General features: G+C 55.2%; 1 protein-coding gene and 1 pseudogene across 1 annotated transcript; one reads left to right on the forward strand and one right to left on the reverse strand.

The window, feature by feature from the left end:
• Positions 1-4,905: 4,905 nt before the first annotated feature.
• Positions 4,906-14,928, reverse strand: N4BP3 (NEDD4 binding protein 3). Its single transcript, XM_060008271.1, has 5 exons — positions 14,724-14,928; positions 9,204-9,554; positions 8,189-8,704; positions 7,517-7,744; positions 4,906-7,392 (listed from the first exon to the last, which is right to left on the reverse strand). The coding sequence occupies exons 2-5, from the start codon at positions 9,522-9,524 to the stop codon at positions 6,865-6,867; spliced, it is 1,593 nt and encodes a 530-aa protein (XP_059864254.1). The 5' UTR covers positions 9,525-9,554; positions 14,724-14,928; the 3' UTR covers positions 4,906-6,864.
• A 131-nt stretch (positions 14,929-15,059) lies between these two features.
• LOC132423012 (glycine cleavage system H protein, mitochondrial-like) overlaps positions 15,060-22,056 on the forward strand; it is a 32,208-nt pseudogene continuing 25,211 nt past the window's right edge.

The raw sequence follows: 22,056 nt of genomic DNA on the forward strand, positions 1-22,056 counted from the left end.
AGTCCATACTTAACACACTGGGCAATTAAATTCTGCTGCGAGGGACTCGGCCCTGCCCTGCTGCCCTAAATTTGTCGCTCTCCTTCCAGAATGGAGGGGAGACAGGGGTTGCACAACCGCCCTAAGGAGGAAGGGTAAGAGTTAGGAAGGAGGTGAGAGGAGATGGTGACCCCAAGCCCAGGCCAGGGCTGAGTTCACGACCCTCCAAGGCCCCCTTGCTCTGCAGGGAAGGGGCAGAGAAGCCTCCCGCCCCCTCCTCAGGCTTCAGGGACTTGGACTAGAAACAGCCCAAGAAAAAAGACTCGGTCTCTTTTTCCCTGACTTTAGCTTCCTTTTAGGGCCAGTCTCATTCCAGGGCATCTTACCCTACAACCCTCCATACCTCCTCCCCACCTCCACAAAACACCCTTGCACAATCCAGCCCTGTTTTCCTTATAATATTTGACTTTAAATTATCTTGAGCGTTTATTTGTTTATTCTGTCTTCCTGCCCCTAACATCCCCCCTCCCCCCCTCCCTTTTAGGATAAAAGCTCCATTGGGGCCAGGAGTTTGTACTCACCGCTGCTGTAGCCCCAACACTATGTGCTTGGAACACAGTAGCTGCGCAGAAATAGTCTGAAGTAGCCGATATCCTCCGTTTATGAATGGGGAAACCCCGGTTTCAAACCTGATGAAACACGCAAGGAAGAGGGCGGTCCACAGCCCGTCCAGCAGCCCGCGGGGGCGAAGAGGCCTGTCCGTGCACCGTGAGCCTGGGTGGTCCTGGCCCAGGCGGGAGTTGTGGGGGTCGGAGGGTTGAGTGAACCTTGCCTGGGGCTACAGTCCGAGGTTGAGGCTGAGTCCAAGCCAGCAGGACCTCACAGGGTTTCGCGAACGCCCCAGGCTTCCCCACTTCCTCTGGGGAAGCCTGCCTCTCAGCTACACTGGGTGTGAGCAAAGCCTAGCTTCTGCCAGAACTTAGAATGCCCAGCTCATACGTCAGGCTCCTTCACCTCTGTCTGTCATTGTTTCCCCCAGTATGTGGCTCTTCTTACATCATGGTTTCGTTACTTTTCAGGTTGCACCATGTTTTCTTACATGGCTGATTTTGTCAATCTTTCCTTGTTGGGATTGTGTGGTTTTGTTTTGTTTTATTTTGTTGGAGGGTGGCTGCTTCAAAGCAGAAAAACTTAGCTATTCTCCACTAACTCAGTAACAGTCTTTTTACCTTTTGCTAGTTTCCTAGGATTTGATTTTTAAAATTTAATTCCCAATGCATGTCCATTTTATTTTGCAGGGGGTGGTGTAAAATATGACTTTTTTTCCCCATATTTTTGTCCAGTTATCCCAGAACTGCTTAAAAAATAATCTTCGTTACCCGCTCATTTGGAAGCCCGTTACCATAATATTAAGATTTTTCTACAAAATGAAATCTATTTCTTGCTCTTCATTCTTCCCCCTGAGGCACAGTTTTATTTTTATACGAATGTCATACTGTTTTACTCACTACTTTGTAATATGTTCTAATATGTGGTGGGATTAAACACTGCTCACAAAAAGGGCAAAAAAGAAAAACAAACACAAGGTTATTGAGAAAGCAGATCATTGGTTGCCTGAGGGTGGGGTAGAATGGCTGACTACAGAGGTACACGGGGATTTGGGGGGAATGATGGAACTATTCTGTATCTTGGCTATTCTGTAGGGCTGGTTGTACAATTCTCTGTACTGTCAAAGCAGTGAATTTTCCTGTATGTAAATTATACCTTAAAAATGGCAGGGGTGGGCTTCCCTGGTGGCGCAGTGGTTGAGAGTCCACCTGCCAATGCAGGGGACACGGGTTCGTGCCCCGGTTCGGGAAGATCCCACATGCCGCGGAGCGGCTGGGCCCGTGAGCCATGGCCGCTGAGCCTGCGCGTCTGGAGCCTGTGCTCCGCGACGGGAGAGGCCACAACAGTGAGAGGCCCGCGTACCGCCAAAAAAAAAAAGAAAAAAAAATGGCAGGGGTTAGGGAGGCCAGTACACAAAGAGCATACTAGATAACAAAGAAGGAAGGAAGGAAGGAAGGGAGGGAGGGAGGGAGGGAAGAAAGGTTCTTGATAGAGAGGACAAGCCCTGGAGTGCTCTCCTGAAAAACAGCTTTCCTTGCCTCCCAGAGTGTGTCCAGGAAGGCCAGGCTAGGAAAAGATGAATAGCTGGGGGGATGGGGGGCAACAGCGGGTAGTGCAGCCACCACCTGCCTTCTGCAGAACCTGGGAGCATCAGGGCTCAACATCAGTTCAAGTTGCCCGCTCAGGCTCTGCTCTTCCTTCCACCCTCCAGGTGACTCCCAACCAGTCTCCTGTTTCTCCCTACCCCTGCCATTCCTTGCAAAGCTTTGGTTCAGGCCAGGAGCAGCTATATCATTTGCAGGCCCCAGAGCAAAATGAAAATGCGAGGCCCTTTGTTCAAACATCATTAACTTCCGGATGATGACAGCAGAGCATTGCACCAAGTCTAAGGCCCTTCTGAGTGTGGGGCCCTTGGTGACTACACAGGTCACACACACACAAAGCCGGTCCTGGTTCTGGCCCTTCCCCTTGGCTGCCTGAGGGACCCACCCACAGTCACAGGAGGTGAAGTCCTTCTGTGCCAGCTTGCCAGGCTGTCCAGCTTGCCTCCTTTCACCCCTTTCCAGACAAGATCCTCTCATAGACCTGCCACACACGCTTCCCCGTGACCAAATCCAGGCCCATCCTGGAATGCCTTCATCTCACCCTACTCCAGAGGAAATACCCACAACTTCCCCTCCTCTGAGAAGATTACCCCTGTTAAAGAAAAAACTTACTCATGACACGTGTTAAAGAATATGGTAAGGAAGACTTTATTCAAGGGGGCTACTGGAATGGGGTTTTGTGGTAGGGGCCAGAGAGTGGCCTCAACTCCAAATATAACCAGGAAACGTTGAATTCATAGCCAAGGAGCAGGGTGGAGGTCAGCAGATGGAAAATTACTAAGAGGAAACCTCAAGGTGCAGGGGGAACTGGCTAAACAACTTCAGAGGATTCTCAGTGAAGGCAGGCCAGAGTGACCAGACATAACCCTGGAGATGGTGGAGGCTGAGGAACCAGATTAGATATGGAAGGTGATCAGATATGGAGGATGGGAGAACTCTGTCTAACCTAAGTTAGCAGGATTCTCGCTAGAACTGGACTGCATAAGGACACAGGAAGGCACAGTGAAAAAGAAAGCTCGGAAGTGGCCGACCAAAGTTTGGTCAACATCTGTCCCCCTGCCCCACTATGACCTGGAGTGATAAGTGAGCCAGCTCTCCTCTGAACTCCCATGGCACTCAAACTTCACCTCTCATGACCTATTCCACTTTTGTTTTTGTTGCAAGAAACAGCACATTCTTTTTCTTTCCTGAATCCAATACAGAAGGAAAGCCCCCACCTACTAGGGTGGTGGGTTATGCAATCTGAATTGTCACCTGCACCCTCTTTGGAAAAAGTTTCCCTAATACCTGCAGCTCCCCCAGTCTCAAAGAAATTTACTCTCCATCCCCCAGATGGGCTCCCTCTGCCTTCTCCGAGATCTGCTGACTTGCTCACCACTGTGGAGGTGCCTCTGTTATCCCCACCTCTGTATGTTCGCACTTTTCTGGCCCAGTCACTACTGTGGACCTGTGTGTGTGTTGTCTCTCTCCCCCACCCTCCGGGAAGGGCCACAGGGGCAGAGGCTTTGAGCACCTTGGCTTCCTCCCCGAGGGAGGCACTCAGTACATCACTGTGCAGTGAATGGCAGTGCTTGGCACAGACCTGGTTCAGACCAGATGGCACGAAAGGTGAATGAATGCTTGGAGCTGGAGCCTTTGCCATCTTCCCCCCGCCCCACCAGCTTGAATCCATATGCTAGTCAGGGGAGGGGTGTGGTCTCTCTTGACTCCAAAGCCCCCCAGTGTCTGCTGGGCTAGAACCAGAGCAGGCTCTGGGGATGAAAACAGAAGAGCCGGCCCTGCCCCAACCATGCCCACAGCCCAGTGGAAACAGAGGCAAACTGACAATTCCAACAGCACAGAAAAAGCTGGTGGAGAGACGGAGGGGATGTGGGCATAGGGAATGAGGAATTGCCTAGGCAGGGTGTCAGTGCAGGGAAGGCTTTCCTAAGGAGGCAAGATCTGAGCACTGTGAGGGGGCATCTGGAGAATGAGGGCCCAGAGGGCTGCTGGCATCAGGAGAGGCACCACTATCAGTGACCCTGGAGGGAGACTGTCAGAGGCCTCAAGTGACAGGTTAAGGGGCCCAGGGAGCCACTGGAGGGTGTGAAGCTATCTGAGCTGAGAACAAGAGGGACCAAGGGCAGGGAGCCCAGTGTAGGGAGCTAGTCTCAGTCTGGAGAGAATTAGCTCTTGGGCCTAGTCTGCTGGGGGAGGGGGTCTGAGGACAGCTGGGGAGCTGAGGGGTCCACCAGGGGCAGGACAGAGGGGCTGCCCCAAGCAGTAGCCACTACAGTGGCACCTGTGATCGCCTGGCCCCAGAGCCACCCAGCCGGCTTGGGGACAGGGAACTGGTTTTCCCAGCAGGGATGAGCTCACAGGGATCTGGTTCCCTCTGAGCCACCCCAGCTTCGGCTCTCTCGTGCCCTCCCCCTACATCTGGGCCTGGCTTTGGTTTCTGGCACAGCTGCCAAGTTTTGGTACCGCCCGCCCACTCCCCGCTGGCTATACTGGCCAGCCCAGCTCCCTAATTGCTGGGTGGGGAGCTGTTCTGCAGAGCTGGGACACCAAAAGGTGGACCCCAGCCACTGTGGGGCACGTGGGCACCCAGCCTGACCAGCTCCAGGCCCTGGGGGTGACTCAGTCTTCAGGCTAGCACTGAGCTCTGGAGGGCCCTTCGGAGGAACCATTGACCCAGAAACCTCGATTAGAAGGGGTGTGTGAAATGGGTATCAAGGCCTGTCATGGACAGGCCAGCCTAACCCAAGTGTCCCTGCTTTCCCTCCCCAGGCAGAGGACCTGGGCTCAGGGGTGAGCCCAGATGGGTCTCAGCTAGGCCCAGGGGTCTGCCCTGGTCACAGGCTCCAGGCAAGCCTGGTCAGTGCTAAAAGGGGCTGAGACTGGTGGGAAAGAATGCAACAGAGAGAGGGACCAGGAAGCAGCCCTCCAGGCCTCCAACCCAGGAACCCCAAACACACCCCCTTAGACACACCCACCACCCACAGCACATCTCTACTATACACACCTGACACTCACACACATAAACACACCACCCCCACGGCAGACAACACACACCCTGCTCTGCCCTAAAAAGGTGGGGCACACTGGCTCACACTCCACAGCTGCATCCAGACCCCTGCACAGCGACTCTACTCCACCACCAGGACCCACTTGTTGGGGCCTGAGGGGGCCGCCAGGCGTGGCCAGGGAAGGAGCTGATCACAGCCATTAGGGAACAAACTGGGGGTCTCTGCAGAGATCTCAGACGTGGCCACTGCCCCACCATGACTGGGCCTGGGAGGGAGACTTCTGTGTGCTGGCTCCCCTGTGGCAGGAAGCACATCTCATTCAACCCTGACCCCCCCATGCCCTGACAGCCTAACACAGCACCAGGCAGGCAGGAAGCGCTCCACGCATGGCAGCAGTTACACGGATGCATCTGTAAGGACACCAAACTCCAGAGCAAGGGCTAGGGAGATGCCTCTTGCACAGCCAGACTTGTTCTGCGCTCCAGATCACCCACCCAGGAGGGAGCAATGGGCCAGAGGGGAAGCCAGATGTCTGAGAGGGCAAGGATGGGAGTGGGTTTTAGGGGCCAAGGACCAGCCTTGGCTAAGAGCAAGGGTCACGGAGCCAAATGCAGGGCCAGGGATGGGGGTGCTTCCTTCCAGGAAAGAACTTTCCAGAATACAAATCAGATCATATCTCACTCCTGCTCAAGAATACCCCATGGCCCCCCATGCCTACAGGGAAATGTCCACATTCCCTGTGGTTCTGTGGTAAAGGGCTGTGGTTCTGGCCCTTTACCAAGCTTTCTCTGCCTCATCTCCCGCACCTTCCCAGGGCCCTCATCCCAACGGAGGGAGGGGTGCACAAGCCAGAGAGAAAGGTGGGAGGTATGTTCTGGGAGGGGCAGGGCCCCTCCTGGAGGCTTAAGGTTCTCCAGCAGAAGCTGTGTTAGGCTGGCCCCGCATCCAGCTGGGCCTGGGAACCTGGGGCCCAGCCTTTCCAAAAAGAGGATGTTGTTTCATGTTATAGCAATACCTTGGCTGACTTGCCTTCTGAAAAGTCCCACTGATGCTAAAGAAAGGAATTTCATCCCACATGGCAGCTAAGGAACTCTGTGGTGCCAGGGCAAGGATTCCTCCAGTCCCCAACGTGCATGTCCAGCAGCTGCACACAGAGGCACAAGGCATACCCTCCCCACTGACCATGAACATGGTGGAGCTACAGCCTGGGACAACAGCCCTAACCCTGACCGTCCACGATCCTCTGGACTCAGGTCAGGGACAGGCCCAACATCGTCACCTGGTGCCTCCTCGTAGAAAATGTGATTTTATTCTGGGGAGGCCAGTGTTCCCACCCCAGTCTCCCTCCCTCACACTGGCCCTTTTGCATCACAGGGCTCTTCACTCCCAAACCTCCTTTCCTGGGCCACACCTACTTCAGAGAGCAGGGCTGGGCTCTGCTTGGGTATTCCTCAGCCAGTAGGGCCTTGCCCTGGCTCCTGCTGCTGGCACCCATCCAGCCCACAGCCCCACTGGATCCCTTCTCTCAGCGAGCCTCTCCATCTTTGGCTGGTCACAGCAGATTCTGCCCCAGACCAACGTAAGGAAGGAGCTGGCCGTCTCAGAGTGGGCTTGTGCAAGCCATCTTCTGACAGTGCTTCTGCTGTCAGCTCACTCCGCTGGCCTCAGATCTTGGAGGACTCAAGCCGAGGGCTCCAGGGCGCGAGGGGCTCCCGCAGTGCCCGCAGCTCCTGTTCCAGCACCTGGTTGCGGTGGTACATGTCCATGTAGCCCCCCTGGATCTCCCGCTGGTAGCGCAGCACCCGCTCCTTCTCCTCCTGCCATATCCGCCGCTCCTGCTCAAAGCGCAGCGCCTGCTCCTGGCCCCGGAGCCGCTCCTTCAGCAGCTCAGCCCGCAGCTGCTCGGCACCATCGCCGGCCTCACTGCCTCCTGCCTCCCCCAGCAGCCCCCTGCTCTTGCAGTCATCGGTCTCACAGCTGCCTGGGGCCTCCTCCCGAGGGGCCTGCTCCTGCAGGCTCCGCACAGCCTCTCGCAGCTGGGCCAGCTCTGCGTCCTGGGCCTGGGCTTGCACCCGGCTGCCCCGAAGTTGCGTCTTCAGGCTGAAGATCTCAGCAAGCTTCTGTGCCAGCTCAGCCTGGGCCTCCCGCAGCTGCTGCTTCAGGAGGCTAATCTCTGCTGTCTTCTGGCACACCTGAAGGGGGACAGGGATGGGCAAGAGCCAAGTAAAGCAGGGTAAGGGGGGACCAGTTGGAAGGCAGCTAGAGGATGGGATGACAGTAATGAGGGCAGGAGTTTCTGAATGCCTAGTCTCTCACCTCCCATCGGGCTTCTTCCTCTGATCGGGCACTGGGATCGGCCTCTGGGCCCAGGCCCTGCTGTGCCCGCAGCTCCTTGCGTAGGCGCCGTTGCTCCTGCTGGGCCATGAACAGCTGCAGCTGGAGGTTGCGCTCACTACGCTCGGCCTTCTGGGTCACCTCATGCAACTGCTCCACGTATAGGCGCTTCAGCTCAGACAGCCACAGACGCTGGCGCTCCTCCAGCACCTGCCAAGAGGAAGAGGCACCTGCCATGCCCTGATATCCACACACGGCCCTGCCTCCCGGACACCGACTGCCTGCACTCCCATGGCTGGCCCACAGATCCAACACTCCAGCTGCTTCTAATATCCTGTGCCTCAACACCACAGGGTCCAGGGTCCAATGCTCTGGCCACACATGTGCCCTAACCCACGATGTCCTCCAGAGGTGAAGTGTCCTCAACACATGGCCCTCCCAGGGAGTCTCCCTCCCACCCAACTCCCAGCAAGGACCACCAATGCCATGACATCCCCACCACGTGGGGCTTGGGGAGAGGAGCCAAATCACCTCTCTCTTCCTTATTCTCTTGTGCCCAGAGCCATGTGGGAGAGCTGGCTGGTGACCCTCTGTTTGCCCTGTACTCTAATGCCAAGGGACAGAACAGCACACCAAGGCAGGGGCTGCTCTCACCTGCGTGAAGGGGTTGGTGCCATTCTCATCACTGAGGCCCCTCTTGAGCTCCTCGCAGGTGTCGGGCAGCACGGCCACCATGTCCTCGGCAGTGGGGCAGGAGAACTCGTAGGGGGGTGGTGGTTCAGGCAAGCAGCTCAGCATAGCCTCCTTGGGACCCCGTGAGGCCCGGTCCAGGGAGCCCCCGAGGTGGTTAGTGTGGCCCAGGGAGGAGCAGAAGGGGCCGGGACCAGTGCTGGGACTGCGGCCAAAGCTGCCTCCACTGGAGGAGTCGGACAGACTGGGCTCGGGCTCAGGGCCACCCTCATCCAGGCTGAGGGCGTGCAGCAGCTGGGCACGGGCCTGGGCCTGGCTGGCCCGGGGCCCTGGGCTCAGGGGAGGGTGGCAGGCCAGCGTGTGCAGGCTGCCATTGCTGCGCCACAGCTTCTGACCCTTGTGGGCCGCCAGGCTCTGCGTGGACAGGAAGGCTTTCCCGGTGCCCACTGTCGGCTTGAATACTGATGGGCGAATGTGGCACTGCCAGGAAGAGAGGGCAGGAATGAGACCCTGGGCTGACTGCTCTGCTCTGCCCTCCGATGCTCCCTCCCGCAGCCCCTGGGAATCCTCTTTGAGAACATGGGGGACATGTCACCAAGAGGCAGTGACCAAGTCTCAAGCCTGCCCATAGCAACACTTTCATGGGACTTCCCTGGTGGCGCAGTGGTTAAGACTCTGCGCTCCGATGCAAGGGGCCCCAGTTCAATCCCTGGTCAGGGAACTAAATCCCACATGCATGCTGCAACTAAGGAGGCCACCTGCCATAACTAAGGAGCCCATGTGCCGCAACTAAGGAGCCCACTTGCCGCAACTAAGACCCAGTGCAACCAAATAAATAAATTATATATTTAAAAAAAATGCCGCACGTTATTAAAAAAAAAAAAAAAAAGACTTTCACATCCCATCCCAGCATCAAGGTCTCCAAGGAAGCCCCCATCCCCACACTACCACAGTAGGGAGGGGCACGGCAGAGGCACACCTTGTCAAAACGACCCCGCTCAGGCAGCGAAGTCTTGCTGAAGTCACTGGCCCGAGGATGTTCCTGGTAGTAGAGGGTGGCATAGTCGGCAGGCTCGTTCCGAGAGGCCCGCTTGGTGGTCTTGCTGTCCTTCTTGGGGAGGTGCAGGTAGCTGAAGAGCTCGCGCTGGCCCAAGCTTTTCCGGAACAGCCCATCAGGCTGGCGGGAGCCCCGAGACCCTGCGAGTGCTGCCCGTAGCTCTTCAGGGGAAATGTCCTGCCGTTCCAACAGGCTGCCCACGTTGCCCATGGCAATGCCAGCAGGGCCTGGGGCTGTGGCCATGAAGTTTCACCAGGGCACAGGCGGCTGCTTCTGGGGGTCGGGAGGCTCCATCAGAGCAGGTAGGCGCTTGCTGCCCAACTCCCCTGATGCCCTAAAACCAAGTGCTTGCTCTCTGTGTCAGCTCCCCACCTGGCCCACCCAGGAGTGGCAGATGTGGGTTCCAGAGAGAATCCAGGACAGGATTCCTAGAGAAAGGAGTAGAGGTCCCAAGGCTACCTGTCTAGTGCTCCAGCTCCGACTAGGGGCCAGGGTATGACTGGGGTCACGGGGGACCAGGACCTGAAGCAGCAGGATAGGGGCCCCTCCCAGGACTGGGCCAGCTGAGGACTCCATCGCTGTCTGACTCTAACTTTGTTCATTCTCTTGCCAGGCACCTAATGTTGTGGGTGGGCAGAGGGCACCAGAGAACCAGGGCTGGTGGCCTCAGAATTTCCATTCCTTCTTCCCTTGGGAGGGGGAAAACCCCACTCAACCCCTCTTCCTGCAGAGGGTCAGAGTTTTCCCAAGGGAAACACCTGGCACGGGTGGGGTTGGGGGCTACCGCACGACGGATACAAACAGGAAGGGCCCGAGGGGAAGGACGGTGGGAACAATGGCCACAAGTTCCGGAACAGGTGTCCATGTTGGGGCAGTGGTGCGAGGCAGGGGGAAGGGGCAGCTGGAGCCCTGCCAGCCCCTGTATATGCTGCCCCTCCAAAGCCCACCACCAGGCAGCGGGACCCAAATCCTGACCCAATGTGTGGAACCAGTCAGTGTGTGGGCTCTGGCTTCCTCATCTGGACAATGGCCATGACAACTCTTATCACTCAGGGATGCTGGGAGGACTGACTAAGATTAGAGGACAAAACGCCCAGTCCAGGGCCTGGCCTACAGCCAGGATCAACACAGGCTGGCTGAAGCTGAGCTTAGCTGGTAGACACGTGAACGCCGCCAGCAAGTTCCTGAGCGACCAGGTCTCCCACCTGTGCTGGGACCACACTGTGGAGGGCAGGGCCTGTCCCTAGTGCCCCGCTGGATCCAGGCCAGCACCTGGCACACAGTAGGTGCTCAGAAAGGACTTGCCAAGTGAATGAATGCCACCTTCTCTGCCTCCCACCCAGCTGTTCCCATTCACGGACAGACACCCAGCAGGCACAATGCAGCTGCCAGTCCATCCCCCCGCCCTGCCCCACAACCCAATATGCTTCCGGGACACTGACTCCCGCTCCAAACAATGGTTAGGAGGTTCCATCTTCCTCAACCATTTCCAGGTTTTGTGTTTGTAGAACACAAAGCTCACAGGGAGTGGGAAGGAGGGAGGGGGGTGGAAGGGCACAGCCCTGCCCCCACACCCTGTGGCCCTCAATCTCACCCCGGGCAAAAGCAACCTTCCCAACCCTCCCCTACCAGCCCCCAGACAGCTCAACCTCTCTGGGGGTGTCACAAGCCACACAGGGTTAAGAGAGTCATCCAGATAAGGAATGACAGGTGCTGGGCACCTACAGTGACATGGCCCTGCGTAGGGGTTTCACGGAGCCCTGGCATATGGTTAACTATCTGGTTTTTTAGGTAAGGGCACTGGGGGCTCCGAAAGGTGAAGTGGCTTGCCCAAGGTCACAGAGCTGGTCAGAGTGAGGATGCCTGTGATTCTAGTAACACGACTGCCAAATGTCTAGTGGGGACCCAGGATGTCACCCACAGCCCAAGAGTTGGAATTGAAGCATCTTGCCCCCCAATCTGACACCCCCTCACCATGACAAGCCCACCCAGCAACAGACACCGCTGTGTCACACAGCCCACTGAACTCCTGTCACTGCTTCTTGGGGAGGTAGAAGCAGAGAATGTGGTCTCCAGCACACTCTCACACCATCTCTCCACGAAGCACCTCCCTTCGCCATGCCTCAGTTTCCCCACCTTTCCCCAAAGTGGGAAAGACTCTACCTGCCCTGCCATCCTTATAGGGTTGCTGTGACAGTCACAGAGATGGGGAGGTGAAAGGGCTTGTGAACTGTAAACCTGGTGAGAGCATGGTGGCTGGGATGGTGGCAGTGGTGCCAAATATGCCCACTTTATCCCAAACACACAGTGCCTCACGTCTGCTGGCCAGAGCCTCATTTCCTATCTCAGGGAGCAATAACCGACACTCCATAATCCCCACAAAGGGTCTCAGGTCCAGGGGAGAGGCAGCCATGGGCCAAAACAGCACATACACCACACACATACGGCAGTCCAGTCAGTGCCACCAGCGGCACGTAAGTTCCTCCGTTAGAGGACACAGAGAGGATCCAACAGCAGACACAGTCACGCTCAAGGTCATCCACACAGCACTGATCACCTTCCAGACACACACATAACGCACGAATACATATTGTCCTCCCTAGTCCCAAGGCTGCTAGATGTAGGGGAGTGTATGTGTGTGTGTGCGCGCACACCACACACACACACACACACACACACACACACACACAGGATCGGCTTTTCTCCACAAGTGAGTTGAGCAATTTGAAATAACTATGGAGCTAGATGGAGGGGCAAAAACAGCCCTTCCCTTTGTCTTTCCCTAAGGCCCCCACCCTCCACCCTCCACCCCTCCTAGATAACTTCTCTGGCTATATTATTAGCCCCCCCAGTAGGGCCAAGGCCCCTGGCTTTTGGGAGGTTCCACCCTGCCCAGGTCTCAGTCTGGGGACAGTCCTTTTTCCTAAAGGAGTCCATCCACCTCCCCTGCCTCCCCCACACCCCCAATACACACATGCCTTTCCATTGCTTGGAAGCCCAGGGACTGGTCCACTCAGGCCAGAGCAGCTGTGCAGGAGAGGATGTGTGGGGGGAGGAGGGAGAGAGAGACAGCAAGTGCCTTGCAGCCTCTCTGGGACCGCCAGAGCGAAAAACAGGGCCTCCTCCTCCAAGTGCCTGGGCTTCCCCGCCCAGAACTCATTATGTGCCTGGGGACCAGAGCTCTGCACAGAGCTGAACCTCACCACCACCACCCCACCGCCCTGCCAGCAAGGTTTCGGCTGGGCCACATAGGTCCTATTCTGCACAGGTCCCGGTTAGCCCCAACAGGGCCCCTTTACTCCTGCTTCCACCTCCCCCTCCACCCGCTCCAAGATTAGCCAGAAACACGGAGAGCCTGGACACTGGGAGCATCTCCTTTGGACGAACCCTTGGTGGAGACAGGAGAACAGGGCTGGGGGACCACCCTGGCCATGAAGCAGAAAAAGAGAGGACACTCAGGGAGGCATCCCAGTATCCCTTGGTGGGTGCCTTGTTGAGTCAGCCTGCTGCTGGGCCTACCACGTGCTCACAACACACATGGGAAGGGAATATTGTCATCCCCCACTTCAGAAGAGAAAACTGAGGCCCAGGAGGTAAAACATGCCTAAGGTCACGTTCAGCTACATAGGAAACTGTACACAGGCTCCCCACGTTTAGAAGCCTGCCCTGACCCCACTGTGCATCTCCTCTGGGGTGCACCCAGAGTACTCGGGTAGGAAGCTCCCAGTCTGGCCTTGGCTGCCTTTAGCCCCTCTTGAGCCCTGGCCCCAGGGGAGGGTCCCACCACCTGCTTTGGGATCAGCTTTGCTGAGGGGCATGACTGCAGCTGCCCCTGAGGAATGGGACTGGAATGTCCCAGCTCCAAAAGAGGGGGCAGTCAGTAAGAGGGGCCCAAGGAGGGAATGGGAGAGGCTGGCATTCCCTAGTCCCACTTCGACCTGTGAAAAGGCAGAGTCCAGCGTCTAAATGCTGTAGGAGTGATTCTTAGTATCACTATATGGTCACTTACAGTTGCACAGCACTCTACAGTTTTTATCAGCCCTTTTGTTTCATCATCTCATCTCCACGACAGCCTCATGGAGGCGGGGAAGACAGTAGTTACCCTTACCCCATCTTACAGCTAGGGAAACTGAGGCCCAGAAAGAGGTGAGCTGCCTAAGATCCCACACGAAGAGCAATCCCAACTGCCCAGGCAAGGCCCTCTCTTCTGCTCCAGGCTGTCCCAGCTGCCCTCCATGGGCACACACTGCTGTGTATTATATCTGCTCAGCTCCCCACACTCGCAAGGGCACCTGCAACCAAGTTGGTTTGGATCTCCGTCCCCTCAGCCTGTAATCCCCCCTCCTTGCCCCTGGGTCAGGAAGAAATAGTGGAAGCACGGCTGCATTTGGACTCTGAGCCCTGGAAGCTGCTAGCTCTATAGGCGGTGGCGGGAGCAGGCTGGCTGCATTCATTCAGTCTCGCACATACACACCCACACACAGCCAGCCGATAGAGAGAGAAGCCCTGCCTAAGAGGGCTCTGGGAGGAGGCCGATCACCGGGCCCAGGATAGCCTCCTGCCTCTGTCCCTCCCTAGGCCGGGCAGGGAGCACCGAGGCCGAGGGACAGGCTGAGCTCCTGGTGCAAGCGAGGAGAGCCCCGATCTGCTCGTGGAGGCGGGGAGATTGCTGGGTGGGAGATGACAGGTCCCAGTCCTTTTTCTGGACGCAGTCAGGGCCCCGATTTCCGCCCGACCCCAGGCGGGCCCTCATTTTGGCCAAAGGTTGTGGCCAGACTGGGATGGTGCTCAAGACCTGGGAGCGTCCCCTATTCATGGGACCCCTGGCAGCAGGCTGGCAGCTGCCGCTCGTACAGGGTAGGGGGTTAGCGGAGGAAGCGGGGACCCCGGAGGGGGCGGGAGAGGGCAGGAGAGGGGTCTCGTGGGTAAGGTGGAGGGGCAGGCGAGGTTGGCATCTCCATGTAATTTCCCCGGGGAAGGCTGTGGCCGAGGCGAGGGCTCCCCCAGAACTGCGGGAAGTCCTCCAGCTACCTGAGGGGCGGAAGGGGATGTCTCTTCCAGGCTCCTCTCTAAGGCTTGCCCCGAGCGGATAGCCGAGGTCAGGCTCCAGCGCCAAGGGCAACTGCCCCACCCCAGCAGTGGTGCAGGGGTCCCAGGAGCTGCCCCAAGGAAAGCGCGTTTGCAGCGTAACCTGCCGCCCGCCCTCCCAGCAGAGCGTCCCTGCTCGCGGACGGTCCCCGATCCCGCACCTCAGTGCTTCGGTATCTGGAAGCAAGGGGTACCTGGGCGCACACTGCATCTTGCCACCCTCGCTCATTTCTCAGCCGTGAACCTCGGCCGGCGTAGGGCTCCGGCTTGGCCAAGGTCGCCGGGTAAGCTAGACCTCGGCGGCCGGCCCCACCCGCCCGAGTCCGGCCCCAGGCCGCTACGCGCCCCACTCACCATGCCGGCTCCGCTCTGTACCTCTCGCGCGCTGCAGCTCCCTTGCGCGGACTTGAACCTTCCCTCCAGGGCGCCGGCTCCAGCAGAGACTGCGAACCAGGATGGAGCGGCCAGGCGGCAGGCGCAGGAAAAACGCGGGCGGGCGGGCGCCGAAGCCGGATTGGCGAGAGACGGACGCCAATTCGTTCGGCAGCGCTCCCTAGCCTTCCCCAGAGGCGGAGGGAAAACCCGGCCTGACTCACTGGCTCGCGGCCGGCCCACAGCCAGGCCCAGGCCCCCGGATGTGGGGGGCGGGGACAGGGGCCACCCCCGCCCACTGCGTGCCAACCTGAGCCCCGCCCGGGCTCTCGGCTCCAGCCTAACCCAGCCTGCCGAGATCCCGCGCGGCGGTGGCGCCTGAGCTCCCTGCCGGTTGCGCTGGGCGCCGCGGCCGCCCGGTGTGCGCCAGCTCGGACCCGGGCCAGTCCGCAGCCCGAAACGTGGCCGATGCTCCCAGAGGGCGCCCAGCCCGTCCCGCTCCTCCGCTGCCGTCTCCTCTCCTCCTGCCTCGCTCGCCCGTCTCGGTTTCCAGAGCCCGACAGCTTCGGAAGAGGCGCGTTCCGTCCATCACCTCCTTGATTCTCGCCGCCTCCTCTTAGGTAAGCAGTATTATTCCCTTTTGAAGGCTGAGCAAAACAGTACTCCGAGAGGAGTGGAGACATTTACCCAAGGCTAATGGGTAACCACAGAGTTGATGTGGTTACAATAATAAATAATAAATGCCAGAAAAAATAAATGCCAGCAGCCTCAGTGAAACACAAAACAAAACAAAAAAAGAAGGTGGGGGCTTCCCTGGTGGCGCAGTGGTTGAAGAGTCCGCCCGCCGATGCAGGAGACACGGGTTCGTGCCCCGGTTCGGGAAGATCCCACATGCCGCGGAGCGGCTGCGCCCGTGAGCCATGGCCGCTGAGCCTGCGCGTCCGGAGCCTGTGCTCCGCAACGGGAGAGGCCACAACAGTGAGAGGCCCGCGTACCGCAAAAAAAAAAAAAAAAAAGAAGGTGGGCTGGACAGGAACCAGGCCTCTGTCCCTCTCTACCTGCTTGCCTGGACAGCGTGGGAGAGGCCAGAGTGGGCGGGGGTGGGGGTTGTATGCAGTGAACTTTGCTCACCTTCCTGGGCTCACAGGGCAGATACCTCTGCCTGGGCCACCTGCCCCCAGACTTGGCATCCCTGTGGAGTTGGCTCAGGAGCCACACTGCCCAGATGTCAAGGGGCAAGGCACTTAATGCCTGGGGCCGGGGAAGGGAAAGAAGCTCCCTGGGTGCACCCACTTCCTGAATCGGCTGGCCTTGGACAACTTTATTTCTTTCTCTACACCTTGGTCTTCTCATCTCAAAAAGGGGATCATAATTTGGCTGGGAGGATTAAATGAAGTATCATCTGTGAAGCACATGCGCAGCACAGTATCTTGGCAGATAGTAGGCATCTGTAAATGTCAGTTTGTCCTTCTCCTTTTTATGAGGAAGGTTGATCAGAAGGTCAGAATGCTTGCCACAGAGCCTGACTTAAAGTGGCTGGGAAGGCTGTTAACCCGCACCCAGCACGCACTCACATTGTCTTGGGTCAGTTTCCCTGGGCTGGGTAGTATGTGCATCCATGCTACTTGTGAGTGGCCAAGACTGTAAAACCCTGGAGCCACCAATGGAGGCTTGGAATTTTCCCCTTCTCTCTGGCTGCCACCTCTGGCCTCATCACCTTTCTCCTTGAGTTTTGCAGCAGTCTGCCTGGGCTCCCTACTGCCTGCTCTTGGCCTTTCCCCACTCTGCCCTGGAGGGCACTTTCCAGCCTATGCATTATGTCTCCACTCTCCTCTGCTTGAGAGGTGGCGTCCCATCTTCAGGACTGGTCCCACAGCTCCTTCAGGCCCAGCTCTGGCCCCTGCCTCACAGACCTCTGTGCTGGGGACTGCCTCAGTGTCCTCATCTGTGAGTGCTTGTTGTTGGGAAAATCCATTAAGGGCATCCACTGTGCCCAAGGCCCCTCCTCCCACCGCCAAGGCAAAACCACTCCCCCATCCTCTGTCACTGGGGCAGTGTGCTTGATGCAGTGCGTTGGCACTTGTGGGTCATCTGGCAGTCACCCCCAGGAGACAGCGAGTTCTGAGCCTCCAGTCCATGTCCCCCAGTGCCTCCCCAAACCTGACGGTTGACCATGCTCAGCTCGAACCCACCATCTGCAAAAAAGCCACTTCATGACTGCTTTCTAACCAGGAGGAAGAGGATGAAGAAAGGCGGCCCTGGCTCTAATCCCGAGTCTGTAACTTCCTGGTGACCTCTCTGAGCCTCAGTTTCTTCACTTGTAAACAGGCAGAACCAGGTCATAAATGAAATGGCTTAACCCATGGGAAAGAACCTGGCACTTACAGAGGCTTCACAGCTGTGTGGCCCCCGCCCACCCGCTCTTCACTCCTTGCCCTCCTTTGTCCTCTCTTGTCCACTGGGGCCAGGCCCTAGCCCGAGGGTGAAGGGAGGAGGGAGGAGAGCTGGCCATTCCTGGAGAGGCAGCAACTGAAGATTTCAGACCACAGCAAGAGCAGGCTAACAGGTAACCCCTGGTGCCCGCTGTAGCTTCTGCCAGGTCCAAGATTGTTCTAAACCTGAGAGCTGTGTCACGACCAGGGCATTGTGGCTGTCGGGGTGGAGGGAGTAGGACCCTGCTCACCTGCCTGCACCCCACGCCCTGGGATGAAAGTGGACTCCTGGGACCTGGACTCCCCTCCTTGAGTCACTCGTGCTGGGGAGGAGCCTGAGTTCACCTCTCTTGCCCTCCCTGCCCACCCTCCCCTGGTGACCTGGAGCAACCTCAGGCAAACAGGAGGTGGAAGCTGAGAGCTGCCTGGGCTTGCTCTGGTGCCTGCCCTGGGGCAGAGAACTCCGATCTGCAGGAGGCAGCAGGACTGCAGTGTGAAAGCTGCCCGGAAGTCCAGGCTGCCTGGCCAGCCCACTGGCCCCACAGCTAGGCCCAGGCCCAGCTGCCACCCAGGGTGGTAGCAGGGAATCTTGCCCTGGAACTTGTGAGACCTGGGCTCCAGTCCCTTGGTTATAGTGATTTATGGGTGGCAGGCAGTGGAGAAGTATGGAAGGGAGGGGGAAGGATTGAGAGAAGTCTGGGGAAGTCCATCGCAGGATGAAAGCGTTGTGGAGATCGGTGCCCCAATATAAATGTACCTAATACTGAACTGCACACTTGAAGATAGTTAAGATGGTAAATTGTGTGACGTGTATTTTACCACAATTAGAATTTTTTTTTTTTTTTTTTTGTGGTACGCAGGCCTCTCACTGTTGTGGCCTCTCCCATTGCGGAGCACAGGCTCCGGACGCACAGGCTTAGCGGCCATGGCTCACGGGCCCAGCCGTTCCGCGGCATGTGGGATCTTCCCGGACCGGGGCACGAACCCGTGTCCCCTGCATCGGCAGACGGACTCTCAACCACTGCACCACCAGGGAAGCCCAATGAGTCTTTTCTTGCAGGGGCACATCACCTTGTCCTACCCAGTCACACCAGGCAGGCTGTGTGGCTGGGAGCCCTGGGCTGCAGTATAAAACCTTTAGCATGGAAGCAGGTTAATGGTGGGATCATGGTCTCCTAGACTGTCTCCCCACAGCAGGTGCGGGGTATGGTCAAATGCATACGTGAACAAGTGGATGAACTTACCCTTCAAAAATTGGGTTAGTGCGATTCTGGAATTTAGCATCAGGGGACCTGCACTCACCTTGAGTCTGGGCCTTTATTAACTGTATGACCTTTAACCTGCTCTAGACCTTAATTTCCTTATTTGTAACATGGTAACATCTCCGAAAGCCTGGTTTAGAATAAAACCACGTGTCTGACATGATCTTATTTATGTGGAGCGTAGAACATCACCCCGTGCAAGATAAGGGACAGGCAGAAAATACACCAGAAATGTTAACAGTCAGTGTTTCTGGGTGATTTGTTTTTAGATTTAATTTTGAAATAGTTTTGGTCTTAGAGAAAAGTTACAAAAATAGTGGAGTTTCCTTATACCCTTGACTCAGCCTCCACTCATGTTAATGTCAAACATAACCAGGTACAGTGTAGACAACTGAGAAGTTAACAGCGGTTCGGTACTGTAAATTGTGGACTTCATTTGCATTCAACCAGTTTTTCTCCTAATGTCCCCTTTCTGGTTCAGGATCCAGCCCAGCACCCCACAAGGCGTTTAGTTGTCATGTCTTCTTAGTCTCCTCCAGGCTCTGACATTTCCTTAATCCTTCCTCATCTTTTGTGACCTCACTTTTTGAAGAGCACTGGCCAGGTGTGTTGTAGAATATCCTCAGCTTGTGTTTATCTGAGGCTGAGCAGCATGAGGAAGGGTACCACAGAGATGTGTGCCTTCTCAGCGCGTATCAGGGGCTATAAGATATTAGTGTATCTCCTGACTTGGTGACTGTGCAAAGACCTTAGAACACTTAAATTCCAGTTACTACCCTTTGATTTCCGAGGTACTGTTCTCTGTATAACTGAAGACTTTTTAAAAAAATATATTTATTTATTTTGGCTGCGCCGGGTCTTAGTTGCGGCATGCGGACATCTTGGTTGCAGCATGTGGACTTCTTAGTTGCGGCATGCATGCGGGATCTAGTTCCCCAATCAGGGATCAAACCCGGGGCCCCTGCATTGGGAGCATGGAGTCTTACCCACGGGACCACCAGGGAAGTCCCTCCACAGACTTTATTATTGTTCTTTCACTCAGCCAATCTTCAGTTCGATTGACCCCCGTATTTACCATGGTCTTTGTCCTTCATTCCTTCCTGCATCCATGATCTGCCATCTCAGATAATTTTCCTTCTCTCTGCAGAACAGCCTTTAGAATTCCTTCAATGTATAATGGTCTCCTGGTGGCATACTCTCTCAGTTTTTTATGACAATGTGTATATTTAATGTTTCTTCTTAAAGGATAGTGCCTCTGTGTATAGAATTCTAAGTTGGCACTAGTTTTCTTTTTAGTACATTGATGCTATTGTTCAGCCATCTGCTGGCTTCCATTTTTGCTCTTGAGGAGCCAGATGTAGTCGAATATTGTGAATCAGTCAGGTTTTGCTGGAGTATGATGCAGTAACAAACAGCCCCTGAATCTCCTTGGTTTGCAACAACATAGGTTTGTTTCTAGCTTCATTTCCATGTCCTGCAAGTGTTGGCTGCAGCTCCTACCTGGTACATGCTAGTCTTCTAGCAGAGGGAAAAGAACCATGGCAAAATCATGTGATGGTTTGTAAAGCTTTTGCTGAGAAGTGGTGGCACATGTCGTTTATCCACACATGTTATTGGTCAATGCCTGACTTCAGCAGGGTGGAAAAATACTAACCTCCCATGGGGATTGGTGGCAAATACAGTTGACCTTCCATATCCAAGGGTTTTGCATCTGTGGATTCAACCAACCATAGATCAAAAATATTTGGAAAAAACTCCAGGAACTTCCACAAGCAAAACTTGAATTTGCTCTGTGCCTGCCTACTATTTGCTTAGCATTTACATTGTATTAAGTACTATAAGTAATCTAAAGATGATTTAAAGTATATGGGAGGATGTGTGTAGGTTATATGCAAATTCTACACCATTTTATATAAGGGACTTGAGCATCTTAGAACCAATCCCCTGTGGATACTGAGGGATGACTGTAATTGGGGACAGTAATGCTATCTACCACACTGTGGCTTCTTTGAAGAGTTCTGTAGCACTTACGGTACACCCAGGAAAATATAAACTATGTTTGTTTTTTCAAACAAGGGAATATAATACACAAGGTGGATTGTTTACACAGATTTTTGAAGGCTGCAGGAGCAAAAGAGGATGCTGAGTTTACCCAGATATCAGTAATTACAGGAAGCAGCTGCCACCCATTGGCCTGGGAGGATAAAAGGGAAGAGGCAGGGTTAGCAGGACCTATGGGCTTGAAGGAGGACCTGCAGCTGGGACTCTGACCATAAGAAGGACCCTGCTGGCTTGGGCTATTACCTGGCAGGGGGTTTGGTGTGGCTGGTGCTGGGAGCGTTGAAAGGAGCTGGGGCTGCTGAAGCGAAGCTACAGGAAGGAATCCCCTTCTTCCACCTGTTAATCTCCCTTTAGTGCCTCCCATTGGCCGAACGGAACAGAAAGTCAGCTGGCAAGGGGGCCTGGGAAATATGGTTTTCAGACCCTCGCCCCAACATCACAGAGGAGGTTACGGAAGGGTGGGCTGAGACCTGAGAGACAAGAGGTAAATAACCAGCATTATTACCTGTTTTCCTCTGGATGCTTTTACTATTTTTCTATTTGTCTTTGATTTTCTACATTTTCACTATGTTGGGTCAAGACATGGATTTCTGTTTATTCTGGTTGGGATCCATTTGAGTTCTCAAATCTGTAGATTAATATCTTCCATCCGTTCTGGAATATTCTCAACCCATCTTTTTTAAAAAATTTATTTATTTTAATTTTGGCTGCGTTGGGTCTTCATTGCTGCGCATGGGCTTTCTATAGTTGTGGTGAGTGGAGGCTATTCTTTGTTGCGGTGCGGGAGCTTCTCATTGAGGTGGCTTCTCTTGTTGCGGAGCACGGGCTCTAGGTGCATGGGCTTCAGTAGTTGTGGCTTGCAGGCTCTAGAGCACAGGCTCAGTAGTTGTGGCATATGGGCTGAGTTGCTCCGCAGCATATGGCATCCTCCCAGACCAGGGATCAAACCCGTGTCCCCTGCACTTAACCACTGAGCCACCAGGGAAGTCCCCTCCACCCATCTTTTGAATGTTGCCTCTGTTCTGGTCTCTCTTTCTTCTTTCCTTCTGGAACTGCAATTAGAAATATGTCAGATCTTGTAACTTCCGTAGCTTCTGTATTTTCCATCTTTTTGCCTTCCCATATTTCTCTCTGGTTCGTTTCTTCTGAGCAGGTTTCCTGTTCTCTAATTCATTCTTCAGCCATGTCAAATCTGCTGTTAAACCCATCCGTTCAGTTTATAATTTGAGTTTCGAGTTTTGAGTTTCTATTTATTCTGTTTTTGCATATGATACATAATTTTATGGAGTTCCCAGTTCCTTGCTGAAATTTTCAATTTTAGTATTTAATTTCTTAAACATAGTATAATTTGTTTTATAGTCTGGAGTTCCTCCAGCTCTATTTCTGTTGATTATTATTTCCAAAGGTTTTTGCTCAAGGAATCTTGCTTCCTCCTGTGTCTGGTTACTTTTGTATGTTGAATATTGTGTTTGTGAAATTATTTGTAGAGATAATTTGAAATGGGGTGATTTTGTCATTCAAGGAGAATTTGCTGTTGCTTTTGCCAGGTGCCTGGAGGGA

The sequence above is a fragment of the Delphinus delphis genome, chromosome 3 (genome assembly GCF_949987515.2).
Source record: "Delphinus delphis chromosome 3, mDelDel1.2, whole genome shotgun sequence".
Lineage (NCBI taxonomy): Eukaryota > Metazoa > Chordata > Mammalia > Artiodactyla > Delphinidae > Delphinus > Delphinus delphis.

What these genes read in the sequence shown, in the direction of transcription:
- N4BP3 (XM_060008271.1), bottom strand. Translation starts at nt 9,524, where the DNA reads ATGGCCACAGCCCCAGGCCCTGCTGGCATTGCCATGGGCAACGTGGGC. An exon ending in AGCGGGGTCGTTTTGACAAG is followed by an intron (nt 8,705 to 9,203) that starts GTGTGCCTCTGC and finishes TCTTCCTGGCAG; the next exon opens with TGCCACATTCGCCCATCAGT. An exon ending in AGGAAGAAGCCCGATGGGAG is followed by an intron (nt 7,393 to 7,516) that starts GTGAGAGACTAG and finishes GTCCCCCTTCAG; the next exon opens with GTGTGCCAGAAGACAGCAGA.